Source organism: Hyla sarda, chromosome 1 (assembly GCF_029499605.1).
Source record: "Hyla sarda isolate aHylSar1 chromosome 1, aHylSar1.hap1, whole genome shotgun sequence".
Taxonomy (NCBI): Eukaryota; Metazoa; Chordata; class Amphibia; order Anura; family Hylidae; genus Hyla; species Hyla sarda.
Genome location: NC_079189.1, coordinates 620,699,062 through 620,720,446, shown reverse-complemented (window position 1 = coordinate 620,720,446; position 21,385 = coordinate 620,699,062). Strand labels below are relative to the sequence as shown.

Here is a 21,385-nt window from a genome sequence, read left to right as displayed (position 1 = left end):
TGATCTCTTATACTGATCATTGTTATCCCATAGGGACCTATAACACTGCACACACTGATCATTGTTATCCCATAGGAGACTACAACACTGTACACACTGATCTCTTATACTGATCATTATTATCCCATAGGAGACTATAACACTGCGCACACTGATCATTGCTATCCCATAGGAAACTACAACACTGTACACACTGATCTCTTATACTGATCATTGCTATCCCATAGGAGACTACAACACTACACACTGGTCTCTTATACTGATCATTGTTATCCCATAGGAGACTATAACTGCACACACTGATCTTTTACACTGATCCCTGCAAAGCCATAGATTTTATTGCGATAGTCCCGATCAGCTCGAAAGAGCTGCCGAGAAGCTTTCACTTTCATTTTAGACGCGACGATCAAAGTTGATAAAGGGTTAATAGCGTGCGGTACAATGATCGGTGGTGCACGCTATTAGCCCAGGGTCCCGGCTATCATTAGCCTCCGCGACCGACCCGGTATGACGTGGGGTCACGGCATGACCCCGTTTTAAATACCAGGACCAGGCGTAGGGCGTACAGGTACGCCCTACGTCCATAAGAGGTTAACCCTTACCCCCATTTGCCAGGGGCGGGGTTTTTGTTTAAAGTCCCATACAAGTCAATGGGAAATATATGTTACTGCATAACTTCCAAACGGCTGGAGATATTTCCATAATACTTGGTCACATGTTACTTATATGTCCACTTAAAATATAGGATAGTTAATTTAACCCTTAACTACCCCCATTTGTGAGGGGCGTTTTTTTTTTTTAAAGTCCCATGTAAATCAATGGGAAATGTATGTTCCCACATAACTTCCGTACGGAGATGTGGAGGATCTGCCGTCAGGTCCCGAGTTGGCAGACCTCAATGTCTCTGGAGAAAATTTCACTACAGCACAGAACCAGGACCCGACATTATCTCGGGCCTGGGAAAATGTCTTAGTTGTGGAAGGTGCACCACAACAACCGGGGGCTGAGACGGTATACCCCCGTTTTGTGGTCCACCAGGGGATGCTGTACTGGGTAAATCAAGTGCGGGGTGAGATTGTGGAACAGTGGGTGGTGCCTAAAACAAATCGGAGGCTGGTGTTAAAATTAGCCTATCAACATGTTCTAGGGGGGCACCTGGGCCTGCAGAAGACACAGGACCCAATTTTGCATTGTTTTTACTGGCACGGTGTGTATAAAGAGGTTGAAAGGTATTGTGAATCTTGTCCAACCTGTCAAATCCCTAGCCCCCAGCCACATTACCGTAGTCCCAGGGTCCGCCTCCCGATTATCGAGGTCCCGTTTGAATGGATCGCTATGGATCTGGTAGGCCCGTTGCCGAAATCCACTAGGGGGCACCAACACATCCTGGTAGTCCAGGACTATGCGACTCGGTATCCCAAGGCGCTGCCTCTGCGACATACCTCGGCCAAACTCATAGCTAAGGAGCTAATGGAGATGTTTTCCCGAGTGGGCTCGGCTAAAGAGGTGTTGACTGACACCCCCCAAGGGCACCCCATTTATTTATGAAAGAGCTAGGTAAGTTACTGCAGGTAAAACAGCTACGGACCTCCGTGTACCACCTGCAGACGGCCTGGTAGGAATGTTTAACCAAACATTAAAAAATATGTTGAAACGGGTGGTGGATTTTTGCTGCCCTATCTCATGTTCGCAGTGTGAGAAGTGCCCCAGGCCTCTACTCTGTTCTCGCCCTTTGAACTGCTGTATGGCAGAAATCCACGTGGTCTGTTAGACATATCCAAAGAGGCGCGGAAACAACAGCCCACGCCGCACAAGAGTGTAGTTGAGTATGTCACTCAGTTACAGGAACGGAGGGTTGGAGCCCCTGGCCAGGTTTGTTAGGGGTGGAGCCCCCGGTTTTAATACAAGGTGGTACCCTTTAGTTTACATGGCGCTCCCGCTACGTTCCAAAGGCTAATGGACATTGAGCTCTGGCCACATAGTCGGTATGCTTCAGCCTATCTGGACGATATCATCATCCACAGTACAGACTGGGAAAGTCACCTTCCTAAACTGCAGGCCATTGTAGACTCCCCCCAGGAAGGCCGGGTTAACTGCTAACCCCAAAAAATGTGCAATTGGGTTAGAAGAGACCAACTACGTACATCATTGGGCGTGGAGTTGTCAAACCCCAGATAAACAAAGTAGAGGCCATCCGGAATTGGCCCCGACCTGTCACTACCCGACAAGTGAAGTCGTTCCTGGGGATGGTAGGTTACTATATGAGGTTTATCCCCCACTTTGCTACAGTAGCTGCACCATTAACAGACCTCCTGAAGTAATGCAAGTCCGTAATGGTGCGCTGGAACAAACAGGCAGAGCAGGCTTTCTCCGCTTTGAAGTCGGCCCTATGTGGGTCTCCGGTTTTGGTGACACCCGACTTCAAAAAGGAGTTTGTAGTACAGTCGGAGGCTTCTGAGGTAGGTCTCGGTGCTGTACTCTCACAGGATGTCAACAGGGAGGAGCATCCCATGGTCTCTCTCAGATGCAAACTTACCCCGGCCGAGACCAGGTATAGTATAGTGGAGAGAGAGTGCCTGGCCAATAAGTGGGCACTCGAGTCTCTCCGCTATTATTTGTTGGGGAGGAAGTTTCGTATCGTGACGGATCATTTCCCCCTAAAGTGGATGTGCCAGGCTAAGGACAAAAATGCCAGGGTCACCCGGTGGTTTTTGTCCTCACAATACTTTGAGTTCACGGTTGAACACAGGGCTGGTCGGTTGCTAGGCAGCACCGATGCCCTGTCATGAGTCCACTGTTGCACAATTATTCACCCCCTTGGGCTTGAACAAAGGGGGGGGGGGGGTTGTATGTAAGAAGGTGAAGGGTATGGTGGTTGATGGGCGATATGTGTCCCCGAGGCTCTTAAGAGTCGGTATTATTAAGTGTCTGTGCTGCATGTTGACACTATGGCCGTAGTACAGCTGGAAGGCCAATCCGGGACGGCTCTTACTGGGAATGACCAAGTGTAGGGTGGGGGTCATTCTCCACAATCCAGGCCGCCTTTTGTTGGCCTTAGAGGCAGCCTGCTCCACCAGCTGAGGGGGAATTGCTAGTTGCAGCTCACACTGCCCGAGAGAGCTGTATGTGGAGTCTTCCCTGTGGTTGCTCCAAGAGTGAAAGCTGCTGAACAGCCTAGCTGGAGGCCTGTAAAAGACTTGCTTGATGCCGCATGGCAGAAACTCAGGTGTGAACAAACACCTAGGAAATACAGGTGGACTTTTGTTATGTTTTCCTTTTGTTCTGCGTTTAAAAACTGTTTGCCGTGTGCTGAGTGTGAATAAAACACTGAACTTTGATTTGAAAAGCACTGTCTCCTTGCCTCTATAGTGCACCCCTACCCCTTAATTCCCTGGTTGAACTTGATGGACATATGTCTTTTTTCGACCGTACTAACTATGTAACACACCAGTCTGCACCAATCACATTTGGTGGAGGATGCGGGCAACGTAGTGAGGTCAGCATTTGAGTTGCAGCACGATGTTTGCTAATAACTGAGCCTGGGATAATCTGTTGGAGTGGTTGCTAGGGGCAATGATCCTGCTGACAAGTGTCTGACTGTACAGCAGTCACATAAGAAACTCCTAAATAGGGAAACATACTGGTAATTTATGCCACATACTTGTAGTCCTGCAGGCCTTAAAGGGGTATTCTGCCCCTAGACATCTTATCCCCTATCCAAAGTATAGGGGATAAGATGTTTGATCGCTGGGGACCCCTGGGATCTTGGCTGCGGCACCCCAGACATCTGGTGCACGGAGCAAACTTCGCTCGGTGCCGGATGACTGGTGATGTGGGACGGAGGCTTTTGACGTCATGGTCACGCCCCGCTCGTGACATCACGGCCACGCCCCCTCAATGCAAGTCTATGGGAGGGGGCATGACGGACATCACGCCCCCTCCCATAGACTTGCATTGAGGGGGCGTGGCCGTGATGTCACGAGCCTCCAACATTCTAAACGAACGTCGGGTGCAGTAGGGAGATCGCGGGGGTCCCCAGCACTGTGGACAAGACAAAAAAAGAAATTCAAAGAGAAAAGAATTTCCTCTGTAGCATACAGCTGCTAATTAGTACTGGAAGGATTAGGATTTTTTAATAGAAGTAATTTACAAATCTGTTTAACTTTCTGGCACAAGTTCATTTAAAAAGAAAAAGTTTTCCACCGGAGTACCCTTTTAAAGGAGAACTCCTTTAGGACGGGTGCATGCGGGCGGCAGGGATCGTGATGTCACGACCATGCCCCCTCGTGATGTCACACCACGCCCCCTCAAAGCAAGTCTAATGGCTGATGATGTGCCCCTTAATAGTCATGTGACTCTAGTCCCTGGCGGCTCCTCCTGCCCTGTACCCACAATGCATCACAGGGTATCTGGCATCGCCGCTGGTTTCTCACAGATCCAGCGCAGTTCTGTGGAGCACGGTTCTGGTTTCGGTTCGGTCGATGACTTTTTGCCGATCTTCGCACATGATTTGGAGTCATCATCGCTGAGGAGATTTCTACAGAAAAGGGGAAAAAAAATTATATAAAAGAGGAAAGTTAAGGGAAAAAGGACAAAAATCATCCTACAACCTGGATATACTGTTTATAGTCTGTATACTGCGCACTTCCTGCCGCTACCACTAGGGGGTGCTGTAAACTACTGAGAATAACAGAGGAGCAATGTGCACCCCCACCCACCCGTGGTGTACCAGATCCGCCCAGGAACATTTAGGGTTAAGCAGATATTAAAGGGGAATCTGAGAACCCAACCAGGGGTCCCGTGTAGTGAAAGAGTCTGTAAGACCCAGAGCTGAGGGGCCGGTGGTGACCACTGACTAATTAAAGCGGTGTCCCCAGACTCATAACAGGTCATGACCCCCCCAGAGATCACGTGATCCCTCCCACCTACAGGGCCCGATCCTGGTGTCTGTGATATATAGATGTGATTACCCACAATGACTTACTCCTCGATGGCGCCGTCTGACCAGTACCAGAGATCCTCCCAGTATCGGTCACGACGTTCTTTCTTTAGACCAACCCAATAATCTCCTCCGAGGCTCCAAATAAAACCCTAAAAATACAACCACAAGTCAGTTATATCAGGAGGGCCGGTGTGGCCCTGAAGTATAGGGGCCCCTGGACTCCCCTGTACACCTAATATAATGTGTCAGACCAGCTGGAGACCCATAGACCTCTATATAAACAATATGACCCCACAGGTGAGGACCCATAGACCCCAATATACTCTATATAAACAATATGACCCCACAGCTGAGGACCCATAGACCCCAACATACTCTATATAAACAATATGATCCACAGCTGAGGACCCATAGACCTCTATATAAACAATATGACCCCACAGGTGAGGACCCATAGACCCCAATATACTCTATATAAACAATATGACCCCACAGCTGAGGACCCATAGACCCCAATATACTCTATATAAACAATATGATAGACAGCTGAGGACCCATAGACCTCAATATACTCTATATAAACAATATGACCCCACAGCTGAGGACCCATAGACCTCAATATACTCTATATAAACAATATGACCCCACAGCTGAGGACCCATAGACCTCAATATACTCTATATAAACAATATGACCCCACAGCTGAGGACCCATAGACCTCAATATACTCTATATAAACAATATGACCCCACAGCTGAGGACCCATAGACCTCAATATACTCTATATAAACAATATGACCCCACAGCTGAGGACCCATAGACCTCAATATACTCTATATAAACAATATGACCCCATAGCTGAGGACCCATAGACCCCAATATACTCTATATAAACAATATGACCCCACAGCTGAGGACCCATGGACCCAAATATACTCAATATAAACAATATGACCCCACAGCTGAGGACCCATAGACCCCAATATACTCCATATAAACAATATGACCCCACAGCTGAGGACCCATAGACCCCAATATACTCTATATAAAAATATGACCCCACAGCTGAGGACCCATAGACCCCAATATACTCCATATAAACAATATGACCCCACAGCTGAGGACCCATAGACCTCAATATACTCTATATAAACAATATGACCCCACAGCTGAGGACCCATAGACCCCAATATACTCTATATAAAAATATGACCCCACAGCTGAGGACCCATAGACCCCAACATACTCTATATAAACATTATGGCCCCACAGCTGAGGACCCGTAGACCTCAATATACTCTATATAAACAATATGACCCCACAGCTGAGGACCCATAGACCCCAACATACTCTATATAAACAATATGATCCACAGCTGAGGACCCATAGACCTCTATATAAACAATATGACCCCACAGCTGAGGACTCATAGACCTCAATATACTCTATATAAACAATATGACCCCACAGCTGAGGACCCATAGACCCCAATATACTCTATATAAACAATATGATAGACAGCTGAGGACCCATAGACCTCAATATACTCTATATAAACAATATGACCCCACAGCTGAGGACCCATAGACCTCAATATACTCTATATAAACAATATAACCCCACAGCTGAGGACCCATAGACCTCAATATACTCTATATAAACAATATGACCCCACAGCTGAGGACCCATAGACCTCAATATACTCTATATAAACAATATGACCCCACAGCTGAGGACCCATAGACCTCAATATACTCTATATAAACAATATGACCCCACAGCTGAGGACCCATAGACCTCAATATACTCTATATAAACAATATGACCCCATAGCTGAGGACCCATAGACCTCAATATACTCTATATAAACAATATGACCCCACAGCTGAGGACCCATGGACCCAAATATACTCAATATAAACAATATGACCCCACAGCTGTGGACCCATAGACCCCAATATACTCCATATAAACAATATGACCCCACAGTTGAGGACCCATAGACCTCAATATACTCTATATAAAAATATGACCCCACAGCTGAGGACCCATAGACCCCAATATACTCCATGTAAACAATATGACCCCACTGCTGAGCACCCATAGACCCCAATATACTCTATATAAACAATATGACCCCACAGCTGAGGACCCATAGACCTCAATATACTCTATATAAACAATATGACCCCACAGCTGAGGACCCATAGACCTCGATATACTCTATATAAACAATATGACCCCACAGCTGAGGACCCATAGACCTCGTTATACTCTATATAAACAATATGAACCCACAGCTGAGGACCCATAGACCCCAATATGCTCTATATAAACAATATGACCCCACAGCTGAGGACCCATAGACCCCAATATGCTCTACATAAACAATATGACCCCACAGCTGAGGACCCATAGACCCCAATATACTCTATATAAACAATATGACCCCACAGCTGAGGACCCATAGACCCCAATATACTCTATATAAACAATATGACCCCACAGCTGAGGACCCATAGACCCCAATATACTCTATATAGCTATGCAGAACACCTTGTCCCCCTGGATTCCTTACTTTCAGAATAGTTTGCGTGGGTTTGATGGTGGCCAGCTTCGCCTCTAGAGATGTACATGACTGGTGACTCTCTGCCTGGGATCGCCTCTCTTCAGAGAAGAAGTAACACTTCTGGTTCAGTAGAAGCCAACCCTCCGAGCAGACATCTGGAAAAAACAAAGATTAAGATGAATGTCATCATAGAGTGATGAATAGGACAGTGTCAGCAATGGCAGGAAAAGTCTGGTGAAACCAGTTGGGAACCATTGGATTACATATCCCGGTCCAAGAAAATAAGAACGCCAGGTCATACAGGTGGAAAAGGGCCGGAAAGGAGGGCAGTGGAGGGCAGCGCAGACCAGAAAACCATATGAGCCATCTTGGAGAACCGGTCTACTACCACCCAGGTCATGGTATAACCAGCAGAGGGTGGGAGGTTTGTAATGAAGTCTATTGCAACGTGTTGTCAGGGACCATCTGGAACAGACCGAGGCAACAAATGACCAGACCTTGGCTTTAATCTGGCCAAAGAGGTTAAGACAGAGACAAAGTCCTGGACATCCTCAGAAATGGAAGGTCACAAGAAATAAGGGGACATCAAGTCTGACATTGTATGGACTCTTCTCGAAGACTTTTATGGGCTCTTCTCTTTACGAGAGCCCCAATGACTAGATTAGAAGGATCAGCCATGTGTTGATCTTGTTCTTCTCTTCAGGATACAAATGTAGACAGAAGTTACAATGAGCAGAAGGGCGCCCTCTGACTTGGCCGCGCTGACTGTGAGTAGGTTCTGTATATGTAATCGTTGTAAATAATCCAGGGGTGCAGAACATTCCAGGAGGTATCTCCAATGAACATCCCCGATGGTGCAGTTCCTCTCTGCTGGAGAAATAACCACTAGTCACAGACTTGACTTTGGAGTTTTTCTGGGATAGGTCCCGGCTTACTTAAATCACGGAGGTTTCTACTTCTCAGGAAAACTGCTCCACAACATCTGGACGATGGAGAACCGGAGCCGTGGAGAAGGAACGCGACCTCAGCCTGAGGGGCCCATTTATTATATGAGGCAGATAACGGTGCAGGAAGGAAACATTGGGGATGAATTATCTATAGAAGATGTGAGATCCCAGAAACTTCTGGATGGTATGGAGGCCCAGTGGGCAGAGGATCGAGTAGAGGATCGGGCAGAGGATCGGGCAGAGGATCGAGCAGAAGATCTGGCAGAGGATCGGGCAGAGGATCGAGTAGAGGATCAGGTAGAAGATCGAGTAGAGGATTGGGCAGAGGATCAGGCAGAAGATCAGGCAGAGGATCAGGCAGAGGATCAGGCAGAAGATCGAGCAGAGGATCAGGCAGAAGATCGAGCAGAGGATCGAGCAGAGGATCGAGTAGAGGATCGGGCAGAGGATCAGGCAGAGGATCAGGCAGAAGATCGGGCAGAAGATAGAGTAGAGGATCGGGCAGAAGATCGAGTAGAGGATCGGGCAGAGGAGTTGTTGTGATGGTCGGAAGTGATCACAGGATACAAAACACTACAGCAGAATATCTCTGGAACACTAGACAAGATAACAAAGCTGGAGCGTTTGGAACAGTCTAAAATAAGTAGTGCTGAGCAGTGATAGGTGGGGGACAGACTTGGAATGTGCTCACTGGCCCTTTAAAGGGGTACTCCCGTGCCCCAGCCTTCTGAACATCCGGTTCAGAAGGCTTGGAGCAGGGGCCACGGTGTCATGGCCACACCCCTCATGATGTCACACCAAGCCCCCTCCATTGATGTCTATGGGAGGGTGTGTGACGCTGTGACTGACATTGCGACTGCAGCCACTTCTCCAAGCCTTCTGAACCGGACATTCAGAAAGCTGGGCCAGGGGAGTTCCCCTTTCAGAAGCTGGCAGAGGGCACACGCTCTATGGGCCAGGATGGGTGCCGCAACAGGAGAGGTAGTAAAATGGTGGGCAGAGACAAAGGTTAGACATAAGGTACCTGGCCTGCATTCTGATTAAGGAAAAATGTCTAGTGAAAGAGGGTCCTGAGAACGAAAAAACATCACAAAATGGAGTCCGGAGAGGATATCAAGAACCGTTCTGATAAACATGAGGAGCAGTCAGGAAACATATAATAATAATACAATGCTGGTGTCTGACTAACACCTGTGACTAACCAGGACGAAACAATAGAGAAACATGGTCTGGTCAGATGGATCCAGATCTCTATAGAAAAACATGGTCTGGTCAGATGGATCCAGATCTCTATAGAAAAACATGTCCTGGTCAGATGGATCCAGATCTCTATAGAGAAACATGACCTGGTCAGATGGATCCAGATCACTATAGAGAAACATGGTCTGGTCAGATGGATCCAGATCTCTACATAGAAACATGGCCTGGTCAGATGGATCCAGATCTCTATAGAGAAACACGACCTGGTCAGATGGATCCAGATCTCTATAGAGAAACACGACCTGGTCAGATGGATCCAGATCTCTATAGAGAAACATGTCCTGGTCAGATGGATCCAGATCTCTATAGAGAAACATGGCCTGGTCAGATGGACCCAGATCTCTATAGAGAAACATGTCCTGGTCAGATGGATCCAGATCTCTATAGAGAAACATGTCCTGGTCAGATGGATCCAGATCTCTATAGAGAAACATGGCCTGGTCAGATGGTTCCAGATCTCTATAGAGAAACATGACCTGGTCAGATGGATCCAGATCTCTATAGAGAAACATGACCTGGTCAGATGGATCCAGATCTCTATAGAGAAACATGACCTGGTCAGATGGATCCAGATCTCTATAGAGAAACATGTCCTGGTCAGATGGATCCAGATCTCTATAGAGAAACATGGCCTGGTCAGATGGATCCAGATCTCTATAGAGAAACATGACCTGGTCAGATGGATCCAGATCTCTATAGAGAAACATGTCCTGGTCAGATGGATCCAGATCTCTATAGAGAAACATGGCCTGGTCAGATGGATCCAGATCTCTATAGAGAAACATGACCTGGTCAGATGGATCCAGATCTATATAGAGAAACATGTCCTGGTCAGATGGATCCAGATCTCTATAGAGAAACATGGCCTGGTCAGATGGATCCAGATCTCTATAGAGAAACATGACCTGGTCAGATGGATCCAGATCTATGTAGAGAAACATGACCTGGTCAGATGGATCCAGATCTCTGTAGAGAAACATGTCCTGGTCAGATGGATCCAGATCTCTATAGAGAAACATGGCCTGGTCAGATGGATCCAGATCTCTATAGAGAAAAATGACCTGGTCAGATGGATCCAGATCTATATAGAGAAACATGACCTGGTCAGATGGATCCAGATCTCTATAGAGAAACATGACCTGGTCAGATGGATCCAGATCTATATAGAGAAACATGTCCTGGTCAGATGGATCCAGATCTCTATAGAGAAACATGGCCTGGTCAGATGGATCCAGATCTATAGAGAAACATGGCCTGGTCAGATGGATCCAGATCTATAGAGAAACATGGCCTGGTCAGATGGATCCAGATCTCTATAGAGAAACATGGCCTGGTCAGATGGATCCAGATCTCTATAGAGAAACATGGTCTGGTCAGATGGATCCAGATCTCTGTATAGAAACATGGCCTGGTCAGATGGATCCAGATCTCTATAGAGAAACATGTCCTGGTCAGATGGATCCAGATCTCTATAGAGAAACATGGCCTGGTCAGATGGATCCAGATCTCTATAGAGAAACATGGCCTGGTCAGATGGATCCAGATCTCTATAGATAAACACGGCCAGGTCAGATGGATCCAGATCTCTTTACAGAAACATGGCCTGGTCAGATGGATCCAGATCTCTATAGAGAAACATGACCTGGTCAGATGGATCCAAATCTCTATATAGAAACATGGCCTGGTCAGATGGATGCTGATCTATAGAGAAACATGGCCTGGTCAGATGGATCCAGATCTCTATAGAGAAACATGGCCTAGTCAGATGGATCCAGATCTCTATAGAGAAACATGGCCTGGTCAGATGGACCCAGATCTCTATAGAGAAACATGGTCTGGTCAGATGGATCCCGATCTATAGAGAAACATGGCCTGGTCAGATGGATCCAGATCTATAGAGAAACATGGCCTGGTCAGATGGATCCAGATCTCTATAGAGAAACATGGCCTGGTCAGATGGATCCAGATCTCTATAGAGAAACATGGTCTGGTCAGATGGATCCAGATCTCTGTATAGAAACATGGCCTGGTCAGATGGATCCAGATCTCTATAGAGAAACATGTCCTGGTCAGATGGATCCAGATCTCTATAGAGAAACATGGCCTGGTCAGATGGATCCAGATCTCTATAGAGAAACATTGTTACGCCGAGCGCTCCGGGTCCCCGCTCCTCCCCGGAGCGCTCGCTACACTCTCCTCACTGCAGCGCTCCGGTCAGATCCACTGTGTGGGGGCAGCATACCTAGCAGTCTGTGTGGGGGGCAGCATACCTAGCAGTCTGTGTGGGGGCAGCATACCTAGCAGTCTGTGTGAGGGGCAGCATACCTAGCAGTCTGTGTAGGGGGCGGAGCATAGCTAGCAGTCTGTGTGAGTGGCAGCATACCTAGCAGTCTGTGTGGGGGGCAGCATACCTGTTACGCCGAGCGCTCCGGGTCCCCGCTCCTCCCCGGAGCGCTCGCTTCTCTCTCGCTACCGCAGCGCTCCGGGCAGCTCCACTGACCCGGTGCGCTGCGATACCGTCTCCAGCCGGGATGCGATTCGCGATGCGGGTAGCGCCCGCTCGCGATGTGCACCCCGGCTCCCGTACCTGACTCGCTCCCCGTCGGTCCTGTCCCGGCGCGCGCGGCCCCGCTCCTTAGGGCGCGCGCGCGCCGGGTCTTTGCGATTTAAAGGGCCACTGCGCCGCTGATTGGCGCAGTGGTTCCAATTAGTCTGATCACCTGTGCACTTCCCTATATCACCTCACTTCCCCTGCACTTCCTTGCCGGATCTTGTTGCCATCGTGCCAGTGAAAGCGTTCCTTGTGTGTTCCTAGCCTGTGTTCCAGACCTCCTGCCGTTGCCCCTGACTACGATCCTTGCTGCCTGCCCCGACCTTCTGCTACGTCCGACCTTGCTTCTGTCTACTCCCTTGTACCGCGCCTATCTTCAGCAGCCAGAGAGGTGAGCCGTTGCTAGTGGATACGACCTGGTCACTACCGCCGCAGCAAGACCATCCCGCTTTGCGGCGGGCTCTGGTGAAAACCAGTAGTGTCTTAGAACCGGTCCACTAGCACGGTCCTCGCCATCCCTCTCTGGCACAGAGGATCCACCTCCTGCCAGCCGGCATCGTGACAGTAGATCCGGCCATGGATCCCGCTGAAGTTCCTCTGCCAGTTGTCGCCGACCTCACCACGGTGGTTGCCCAGCAGTCACAACAGATAGCGCAACAAGGCCAACAGCTGTCTCAACTGACCGTTATGCTACAGCAGTTACTACCACAGCTTCAGCAATCATCTCCTCCGCCAGCTCCTGCACCTCCTCCGCAGCGAGTGGCCGCTTCTGGTTTACGCCTATCCTTGCCGGATAAATTTGATGGGGACTCTAAGTTTTGCCGTGGCTTTCTTTCCCAATGCTCCCTGCACTTGGAGATGATGTCGGACCAGTTTCCCACTGAAAGGTCTAAGGTGGCTTTCGTAGTCAGCCTTCTGTCTGGAAAAGCCCTGTCTTGGGCCACACCGCTCTGGGACCGCAATGACCCCGTCACTGCCTCTGTACACTCCTTCTTCTCGGAAATCCGAAGTGTCTTTGAGGAACCTGCCCGAGCCTCTTCTGCTGAGACTGCCCTGTTGAACCTGGTCCAGGGTAATTCTTCTGTTGGCGAGTACGCCATCCAATTTCGTACTCTTGCTTCAGAATTATCCTGGAATAATGAGGCCCTCTGCGCGACCTTTAAAAAAGGCCTATCCAGCAACATTAAAGATGTTCTGGCCGCACGAGAAATCCCTGCTAATCTACATGAACTCATTCACCTAGCCACTCGCATTGACATGCGTTTTTCCGAAAGGCGTCAGGAGCTCCGCCAGGATATGGACTCTGTTCGCACGAGGCGTTTCTTCTCCTCGGCTCCTCTCTCCTCTGGTCCCCTGCAATCCGTTCCTGTGCCTCCCGCCGTGGAGGCTATGCAGGTCGACCGGTCTCGCCTGACACCTCAAGAGAGGACACGACGCCGCATGGAGAACCTCTGCCTGTACTGTGCTAGTACCGAACACTTCCTGAGGGATTGTCCTATCCGTCCTCCCCGCCTGGAAAAACGTACGCTGACCCCGCACAAAGGTGAGACAGTCCTTGATGTCTACTCTGCTTCTCCACGTCTTACTGTGCCTGTGCGGATGTCTGCCTCTGCCTTCTCCTTCTCTACTATGGCCTTCTTGGACTCCGGATCTGCAGGAAATTTTATTTTGGCCTCTCTCGTCAACAGGTTCAACATCCCAGTGACCAGTCTCGCCAGACCCCTCTACATCAATTGTGTAAACAATGAAAGATTGGACTGTACCATACGTTTCCGCACGAAGCCCCTTCTAATGTGCATCGGATCTCACCACGAGAGGATTGAACTTTTGGTCCTCCCCAATTGCACTTCTGAAATTCTCCTTGGACTTCCCTGGCTTCAACTTCATTCCCCAACCCTGGATTGGTCCACTGGGGAGATCAAGAGTTGGGGGCCCTCTTGTTCCAAGGACTGCCTAAAACCGGTTCCCAGTAACCCTTGCCGTGACTCTGTGGTTCCTCCTGTAACCGGTCTCCCCAAGGCCTATATGGACTTTGCGGATGTTTTTTGCAAAAAACAAGCTGAGACTCTACCTCCTCACAGGCCTTATGATTGTCCTATCGACCTCCTCCCGGGCACTACTCCACCCCGGGGGAGAATTTATCCTCTATCCGCCCCAGAGACTCTTGCCATGTCTGAATACGTCCAGGAAAATTTAAAAAAGGGCTTTATCCGTAAATCCTCCTCTCCTGCCGGAGCCGGATTTTTCTTTGTGTCCAAAAAAGATGGCTCCCTACGTCCTTGCATTGACTACCGCGGTCTTAATAAAATCACGGTTAAGAACCGCTACCCCCTACCCCTCATCTCTGAACTCTTTGATCGCCTCCAAGGTGCCCACATCTTTACCAAACTGGACTTAAGAGGTGCTTATAATCTCATCCGCATCAGAGAGGGGGATGAGTGGAAAACGGCATTTAACACCAGAGATGGACACTTTGAGTATCTGGTCATGCCCTTTGGCCTGTGCAACGCCCCTGCCGTCTTCCAAGACTTTGTTAATGAAATTTTTCGTGATCTTTTATACTCCTGTGTTGTTGTATATCTGGACGATATCCTGATTTTTTCTGCCAATCTAGAAGAACACCGCCAGCATGTCCGTATGGTTCTTCAGAGACTTCGTGACAATCAACTCTATGCCAAAATAGAGAAATGTCTGTTTGAATGTCAATCTCTTCCTTTCCTAGGATACTTGGTCTCTGGCCAGGGACTACAAATGGATCCAGACAAACTCTCTGCCGTCTTAGATTGGCCACGCCCCTCCGGACTCCGTGCTATTCAACGCTTTTTGGGGTTCGCCAATTATTACAGGCAATTTATTCCACATTTTTCTACCGTTGTGGCTCCTATCGTGGCTTTAACCAAAAAAAATGCCGATCCCAAGTCTTGGCCTCCTCAAGCGGAAGACGCCTTTAAACGGCTCAAGTCTGCCTTTTCTTCGGCTCCCGTGCTCTCCAGACCTGACCCTTCCAAACCCTTCCTATTGGAGGTTGATGCCTCCTCAGTGGGAGCTGGAGCTGTCCTTCTACAAAAAAATTCTTCCGGGCATGCTGTTACTTGTGGTTTTTTTTCTAGGACCTTCTCTCCGGCGGAGAGGAACTACTCCATCGGGGATCGAGAGCTTCTAGCCATTAAATTAGCACTTGAGGAATGGAGGCATCTGCTGGAGGGATCAAGATTTCCAGTTATTATTTACACCGATCACAAGAACCTCTCCTACCTCCAGTCTGCCCAACGGCTGAATCCTCGCCAGGCCAGGTGGTCTCTGTTCTTTGCCCGATTTAATTTTGAAATTCACTTTCGGCCTGCCGATAAGAACATTAGGGCCGATGCTCTCTCTCGTTCCTCGGATGCTTCTGAAGTTGAACTCTCTCCGCAACACATCATTCCTCCTGACTGCCTGATTTCCACTTCTCCAGCCTCCATCAGGCAAACTCCTCCAGGAAAGACCTTTGTTTCTCCACACCAACGCCTCGGAATCCTCAAATGGGGTCACTCCTCCCATCTCGCAGGTCATGCGGGCATCAAGAAATCTGTGCAACTCATCTCTCGCTTCTATTGGTGGCCGACTCTGGAGACGGATGTTGTGGACTTTGTGCGAGCCTGCACTATCTGTGCCCGGGATAAGACTCCTCGCCAGAAGCCCGCTGGTTTTCTTCATCCTCTACCTGTCCCCGAACAGCCTTGGTCTCTGATTGGTATGGATTTTATTACTGATTTACCCCCTTCCCGTGGCAACACTGTTATTTGGGTGGTCGTTGATCGATTCTCCAAAATGGCACATTTCATCCCTCTTCCTGGTCTTCCTTCAGCGCCTCAGTTGGCTAAACAATTTTTTGTACACATTTTTCGTCTTCACGGGTTGCCTACGCAGATCGTCTCGGATAGAGGCGTCCAATTCGTGTCTAAATTCTGGAGGGCTCTCTGTAAACAACTCAAGATTAAATTAAATTTTTCTTCTGCATATCATCCTCAATCCAATGGACAAGTAGAAAGAGTTAACCAGGTCTTGGGTGATTATTTACGACATTTTGTTTCCTCCCGCCAGGATGACTGGGCAGATCTTCTTCCATGGGCCGAATTCTCGTATAACGTCAGAGTCTCTGAATCTTCCTCCAAATCCCCATTTTTCGTGGTGTACGGCCGTCACCCTCTTCCCCCCCTCCCTACCCCGTTGCCCTCTGATCTGCCCGCTGTGGATGAAATTTCTCGTGACCTTTCCATCATATGGAGAGAGACCCAAAATTCTCTCTTACAGGCTTCATCACGCATGAAGAAGTTCGCGGATAAGAAAAGAAGAGCTCCTCCCATTTTTTCCCCTGGAGACAAGGTATGGCTCTCCGCTAAATATGTCCGCTTCCGTGTCCCTAGCTACAAGTTGGGACCACGCTATCTTGGTCCTTTCAAAATTTTGTGCCAGATTAATCCTGTCTCTTACAAACTTCTTCTTCCTCCTTCTCTTCGTATTCCTAATGCCTTTCACGTTTCTCTTCTTAAACCACTTATCATCAACCGTTTCTCTCCCAAATCTGTTCCTCCCACTCCTGTTTCCGGCTCCTCGGACATCTTCTCCGTCAAAGAAATTCTGGCATCCAAAAAGGTCAGAGGGAAAACCTTTTTTTTAGTGGATTGGGAGGGTTGTGGTCCAGAAGAGAGATCCTGGGAACCTGAGGACAATATCCTAGACAAAAGTCTGCTCCTCAGGTTCTCAGGCTCTAAGAAGAGGGGGAGACCCAAGGGGGGGGGGTACTGTTACGCCGAGCGCTCCGGGTCCCCGCTCCTCCCCGGAGCGCTCGCTACACTCTCCTCACTGCAGCGCTCCGGTCAGATCCACTGACCCGGGGCGCTGCGATACCGCCTCCAGCCGGGATGCGATTCGCGATGCGGGTAGCGCCCGCTCGCGATGCGCACCCCGGCTCCCGTACCTGACTCGCTCCCCGTCGGTCCTGTCCCGGCGCGCGCGGCCCCGCTCCTTAGGGCGCGCGCGCGCCGGGTCTTTGCGATTTAAAGGGCCACTGCGCCGCTGATTGGCGCAGTGGTTCCAATTAGTCTGATCACCTGTGCACTTCCCTATATCACCTCACTTCCCCTGCACTTCCTTGCCGGATCTTGTTGCCATCGTGCCAGTGAAAGCGTTCCTTGTGTGTTCCTAGCCTGTGTTCCAGACCTCCTGCCGTTGCCCCTGACTACGATCCTTGCTGCCTGCCCCGACCTTCTGCTACGTCCGACCTTGCTTCTGTCTACTCCCTTGTACCGCGCCTATCTTCAGCAGCCAGAGAGGTGAGCCGTTGCTAGTGGATACGACCTGGTCACTACCGCCGCAGCAAGACCATCCCGCTTTGCGGCGGGCTCTGGTGAAAACCAGTAGTGTCTTAGAACCGGTCCACTAGCACGGTCCTCGCCATCCCTCTCTGGCACAGAGGATCCACCTCCTGCCAGCCGGCATCGTGACAAACATGGCCTGGTCAGATGGATCCAGATCTCTATAGATAAACACGGCCAGGTCAGATGGATCCAGATCTCTTTACAGAAACATGGCCTGGTCAGATGGATCCAGATCTCTATAGAGAAACATGACCTGGTCAGATGGATCCAGATCTCTATATAGAAACATGGCCTGGTCAGATGGATGCTGATCTATAGAGAAACATGGCCTGGTCAGATGGATCCAGATCTCTATAGAGAAACATGTCCTGGTCAGATGGGTCCAGATCTCTATAGAGAAACATGGCCTAGTCAGATGGGTCCAGATCTCTATAGAGAAGCATGACCTAGTCAGATGGATCCAGATCTCTATAGAGAAACATGTCCTGGTCAGATGGATCAAGATCTCTATAAAGAAACATGACCTGGTCAGATGGATCAAGATCTATATAGAGAAACATGTCCTGGTCAGATGGATCAAGATCTCTATAGAGAAACATGACCTGGTCAGATGGATCCAGATCTATATAGAGAAACATGGCCTGGTCAGAGGGATCCAGATCTCTATAGAGAAACATGGCCTGGTCAGATGGATCCAGATCTCTATAGAGAAACATGGCCTGGTCAGAGGGATCCAGATCTCTATAGAGAAACATGGCCTGGTCAGATGGGTCCAGATCTCTATAGAGAAGCATGACCTAGTCAGATGGATCCAGATCTCTATAGAGAAACATGTCCTGGTCAGATGGATCAAGATCTCTATAAAGAAACATGACCTGGTCAGATGGATCAAGATCTATTTAGAGAAACATGTCCTGGTCAGATGGATCAAGATCTCTATAGAGAAACATGACCTGGTCAGATGGATCCAGATCTATATAGAGAAACATGTCCTGGTCAGATGGATCCAGATCTCTATAGAGAAACATGTCCTGGTCAGATGGATCAAGATCTCTATAGAGAACCATGGCCTGGTCAGATGGATCCAGATCTCTGTAGAGAACCATGGCCTGGTCAGAGGGATCCAGATCTCTATAGAGAAACATGGCCCGGTCAGATGGATCCAGATCTCTATAGAGAAACATGGCGCGGTCAGATGGATCCAGATCTCTATAGAGAAACATGGCCCGGTCAGATGGATCCAGATCTCTATAGAGAAACATGGCCTGTTCAGATGGATACAGATCTCTATAGAGAAACATGGCCTGGTCAGATGGATCCAGATCTCTATAGAGAAACATGGCCTGGTCAGATGGATCCAGATCTCTATAGAGAAACATGGCCAGGTCAGATGGATCCAGATCTCTTTACAGAAACATGGCCTGGTCAGATGGATCCAGATCTCTATAGAGAAACATGACCTGGTCAGATGGATCCAGATCTCTATATAGAAACATGGCCTGGTCAGATGGATGCTGATCTATAGAGAAACATGGCCTGGTCAGATGGATCCAGATCTCTATAGAGAAATATGGCCTGGTCAGAGGGATCCAGATCTCTATAGAGAAACATGACCTGGTCAGATGGATCCAGATCTCTATAGAGAAACATGACCTGGTCAGATGGATCCAGATCTCTATAGAGAAACATGTCCTGGTCAGATGGATCCAGATCTCTATAGAGAAACATGTCCTGGTCAGATGGATCCAGATCTCTATAGAGAAACATGTCCTGGTCAGATGGATCCAGATCTCTATAGAGAAACATGTCCTGGTCAGATGGATCCAGATCTCTATGGAAAAAATAACTTCATTTGTGAGGGACACTATATGGAGGTTCTAATTTCAGGGTCATCATATATATGTGGTTGAGATGACTTTTCCTCAGAAAAAGATTGTGTCTCACCTGAGAGAGAAGCTTTCGGTAGCCCGGTGATGGTCACAGAGGTCGGAGGTCGGTTGGTCTCATTCCCCGGAAGGTTCTCAGCTATAAACATATTATGTGAACACTGAAGGGAAGAGGCTGGAAAAGAAGGAATGAAAATTGTGATTTTACCTTTTGGTTTTGGACTCAACATTGTATGATAGGAGATTAGATTGTGATCTCCTGGGGTCAGGGATGATGGGAGTGATACATTGTATGATAGGAGATTAGATTGTGATCTCCTGGGGTCAGGGATGATGGGAGTGATACATTGTATGATAGGAGATTAGATTGTGATCTCCTGGGGTCAGGGATGATGGGAGTGATACATTGTATGATAGGAGATTAGATTGTGATCTCCTGGGGTCAGGGATGATGGGAGTGATACATTGTATGATAGGAGATTAGATTGTGAGCTCCTGGGGTCAGGGATGATGGGAGTGATACATTGTATGATAGGAGATTAGATTGTGATCTCCTGGGGTCAGGGATGATGGGAGTGATACATTGTATGTGATAGGAGATTAGATTGTGATCTCCTGGGGTCAGGGATGATGGGAGTGATACATTGTATGATAGGAGATTAGATTGTGATCTCCTGGGGTCAGGGATGATGGGAGTGATACATTGTATGTGATAGGAGATTAGATTGTGATCTCCTGGGGTCAGAGATGATGGGAGTGATACATTGTATGTGATAGGAGATTAGATTGTGATCTCCTGGGGTCAGGGATGATGAGAGTGATACATTGTATGTGATAGGAGATTAGATTGTGATCTCCTGGGGTCAGGGATGATGGGAGTGATACATTGTATGATAGGAGATTCGATTGTGATCTCCTGGGGTCAGGGATGATGGGAGTGATACATTGTATGTGATAGGAGTTAGATTGTGATCTCCTGGGGTCAGGGATGATGGGAGTGATACATTGTATGTGATAGGAGATTAGATTGTGAGCTCCTGGGGTCAGGGATGATGGGAGTGATACATTGTATGTGATAGGAGATTAGATTGTGAGCTCCTGGGGTCAGGGATGATGGGAGTGATACATTGTATGATAGGAGATTAGATTGTGATCTCCTGGGGTGAGGGATGATGGGAGTGATACATTGTATGTGATAGGAGATTAGATTGTGAGCTCCTGGGGTCAGGGATGATGGGAGTGATACATTGTATGTGGTAGGAGATTAGATTGTGATCTCCTGGGGTCAGGGATGATGGGAGTGATACATTGTATGATAGGAGATTAGATTGTGATCTCCTGGGGTCAGGGATGATGGGAGTGATACATTGTATGTGATAGGAGATTAGATTGTGATCTCCTGGGGTCAGGGATGATGGGAGTGATACATTGTATGATAGGAGATTAGATTGTGAGCTCCTGGGGTCAGGGATGATGGGAGTGATACATTGTATGATAGGAGATTAGATTGTGATCTCCTGGGGTCAGGGATGATGGGAGTGATACATTGTATGTGATAGGAGATTAGATTGTGATCTCCTGGGGTCAGGGATGATGGGAGTGATACATTGTATGATAGGAGATTAGATTGTGAGCTCCTGGGGTCAGGGATGATGGGAGTGATACATTGTATGATAGGAGATTAGATTGTGATCTCCTGGGGTTAGGGATGATGGGGGTGATACATTGTATGATAGGAGATTAGATTGTGATCTCCTGGGGTCAGGGATGATGGGAGTGATACATTGTATGATAGGAGATTAGATTGTGATCTCCTGGGGTCAGGGATGATGGGAGTGATGATACATTGTATGATAGGAGATTAGATTGT

At 48.3% G+C, this 21,385-nt stretch overlaps 1 protein-coding gene across 1 annotated transcript in view; it reads right to left on the bottom strand.

The window, feature by feature from the left end:
• Positions 1–4,312: 4,312 nt before the first annotated feature.
• LOC130312636 (early activation antigen CD69-like) overlaps positions 4,313–21,385 on the bottom strand; it is a 63,760-nt gene continuing 46,687 nt past the window's right edge. The window contains exons 3-6 of the mRNA XM_056552587.1: positions 19,574–19,690; positions 7,521–7,666; positions 4,985–5,091; positions 4,313–4,537 (exon numbers count right to left, since the gene is read on the bottom strand). Of these exons, the coding sequence (XP_056408562.1) occupies positions 4,399–4,537; positions 4,985–5,091; positions 7,521–7,666; positions 19,574–19,690 (509 nt within the window). The 3' untranslated portion in view covers positions 4,313–4,398. The remainder of the gene's footprint in view (positions 4,538–4,984; positions 5,092–7,520; positions 7,667–19,573; positions 19,691–21,385) is intronic.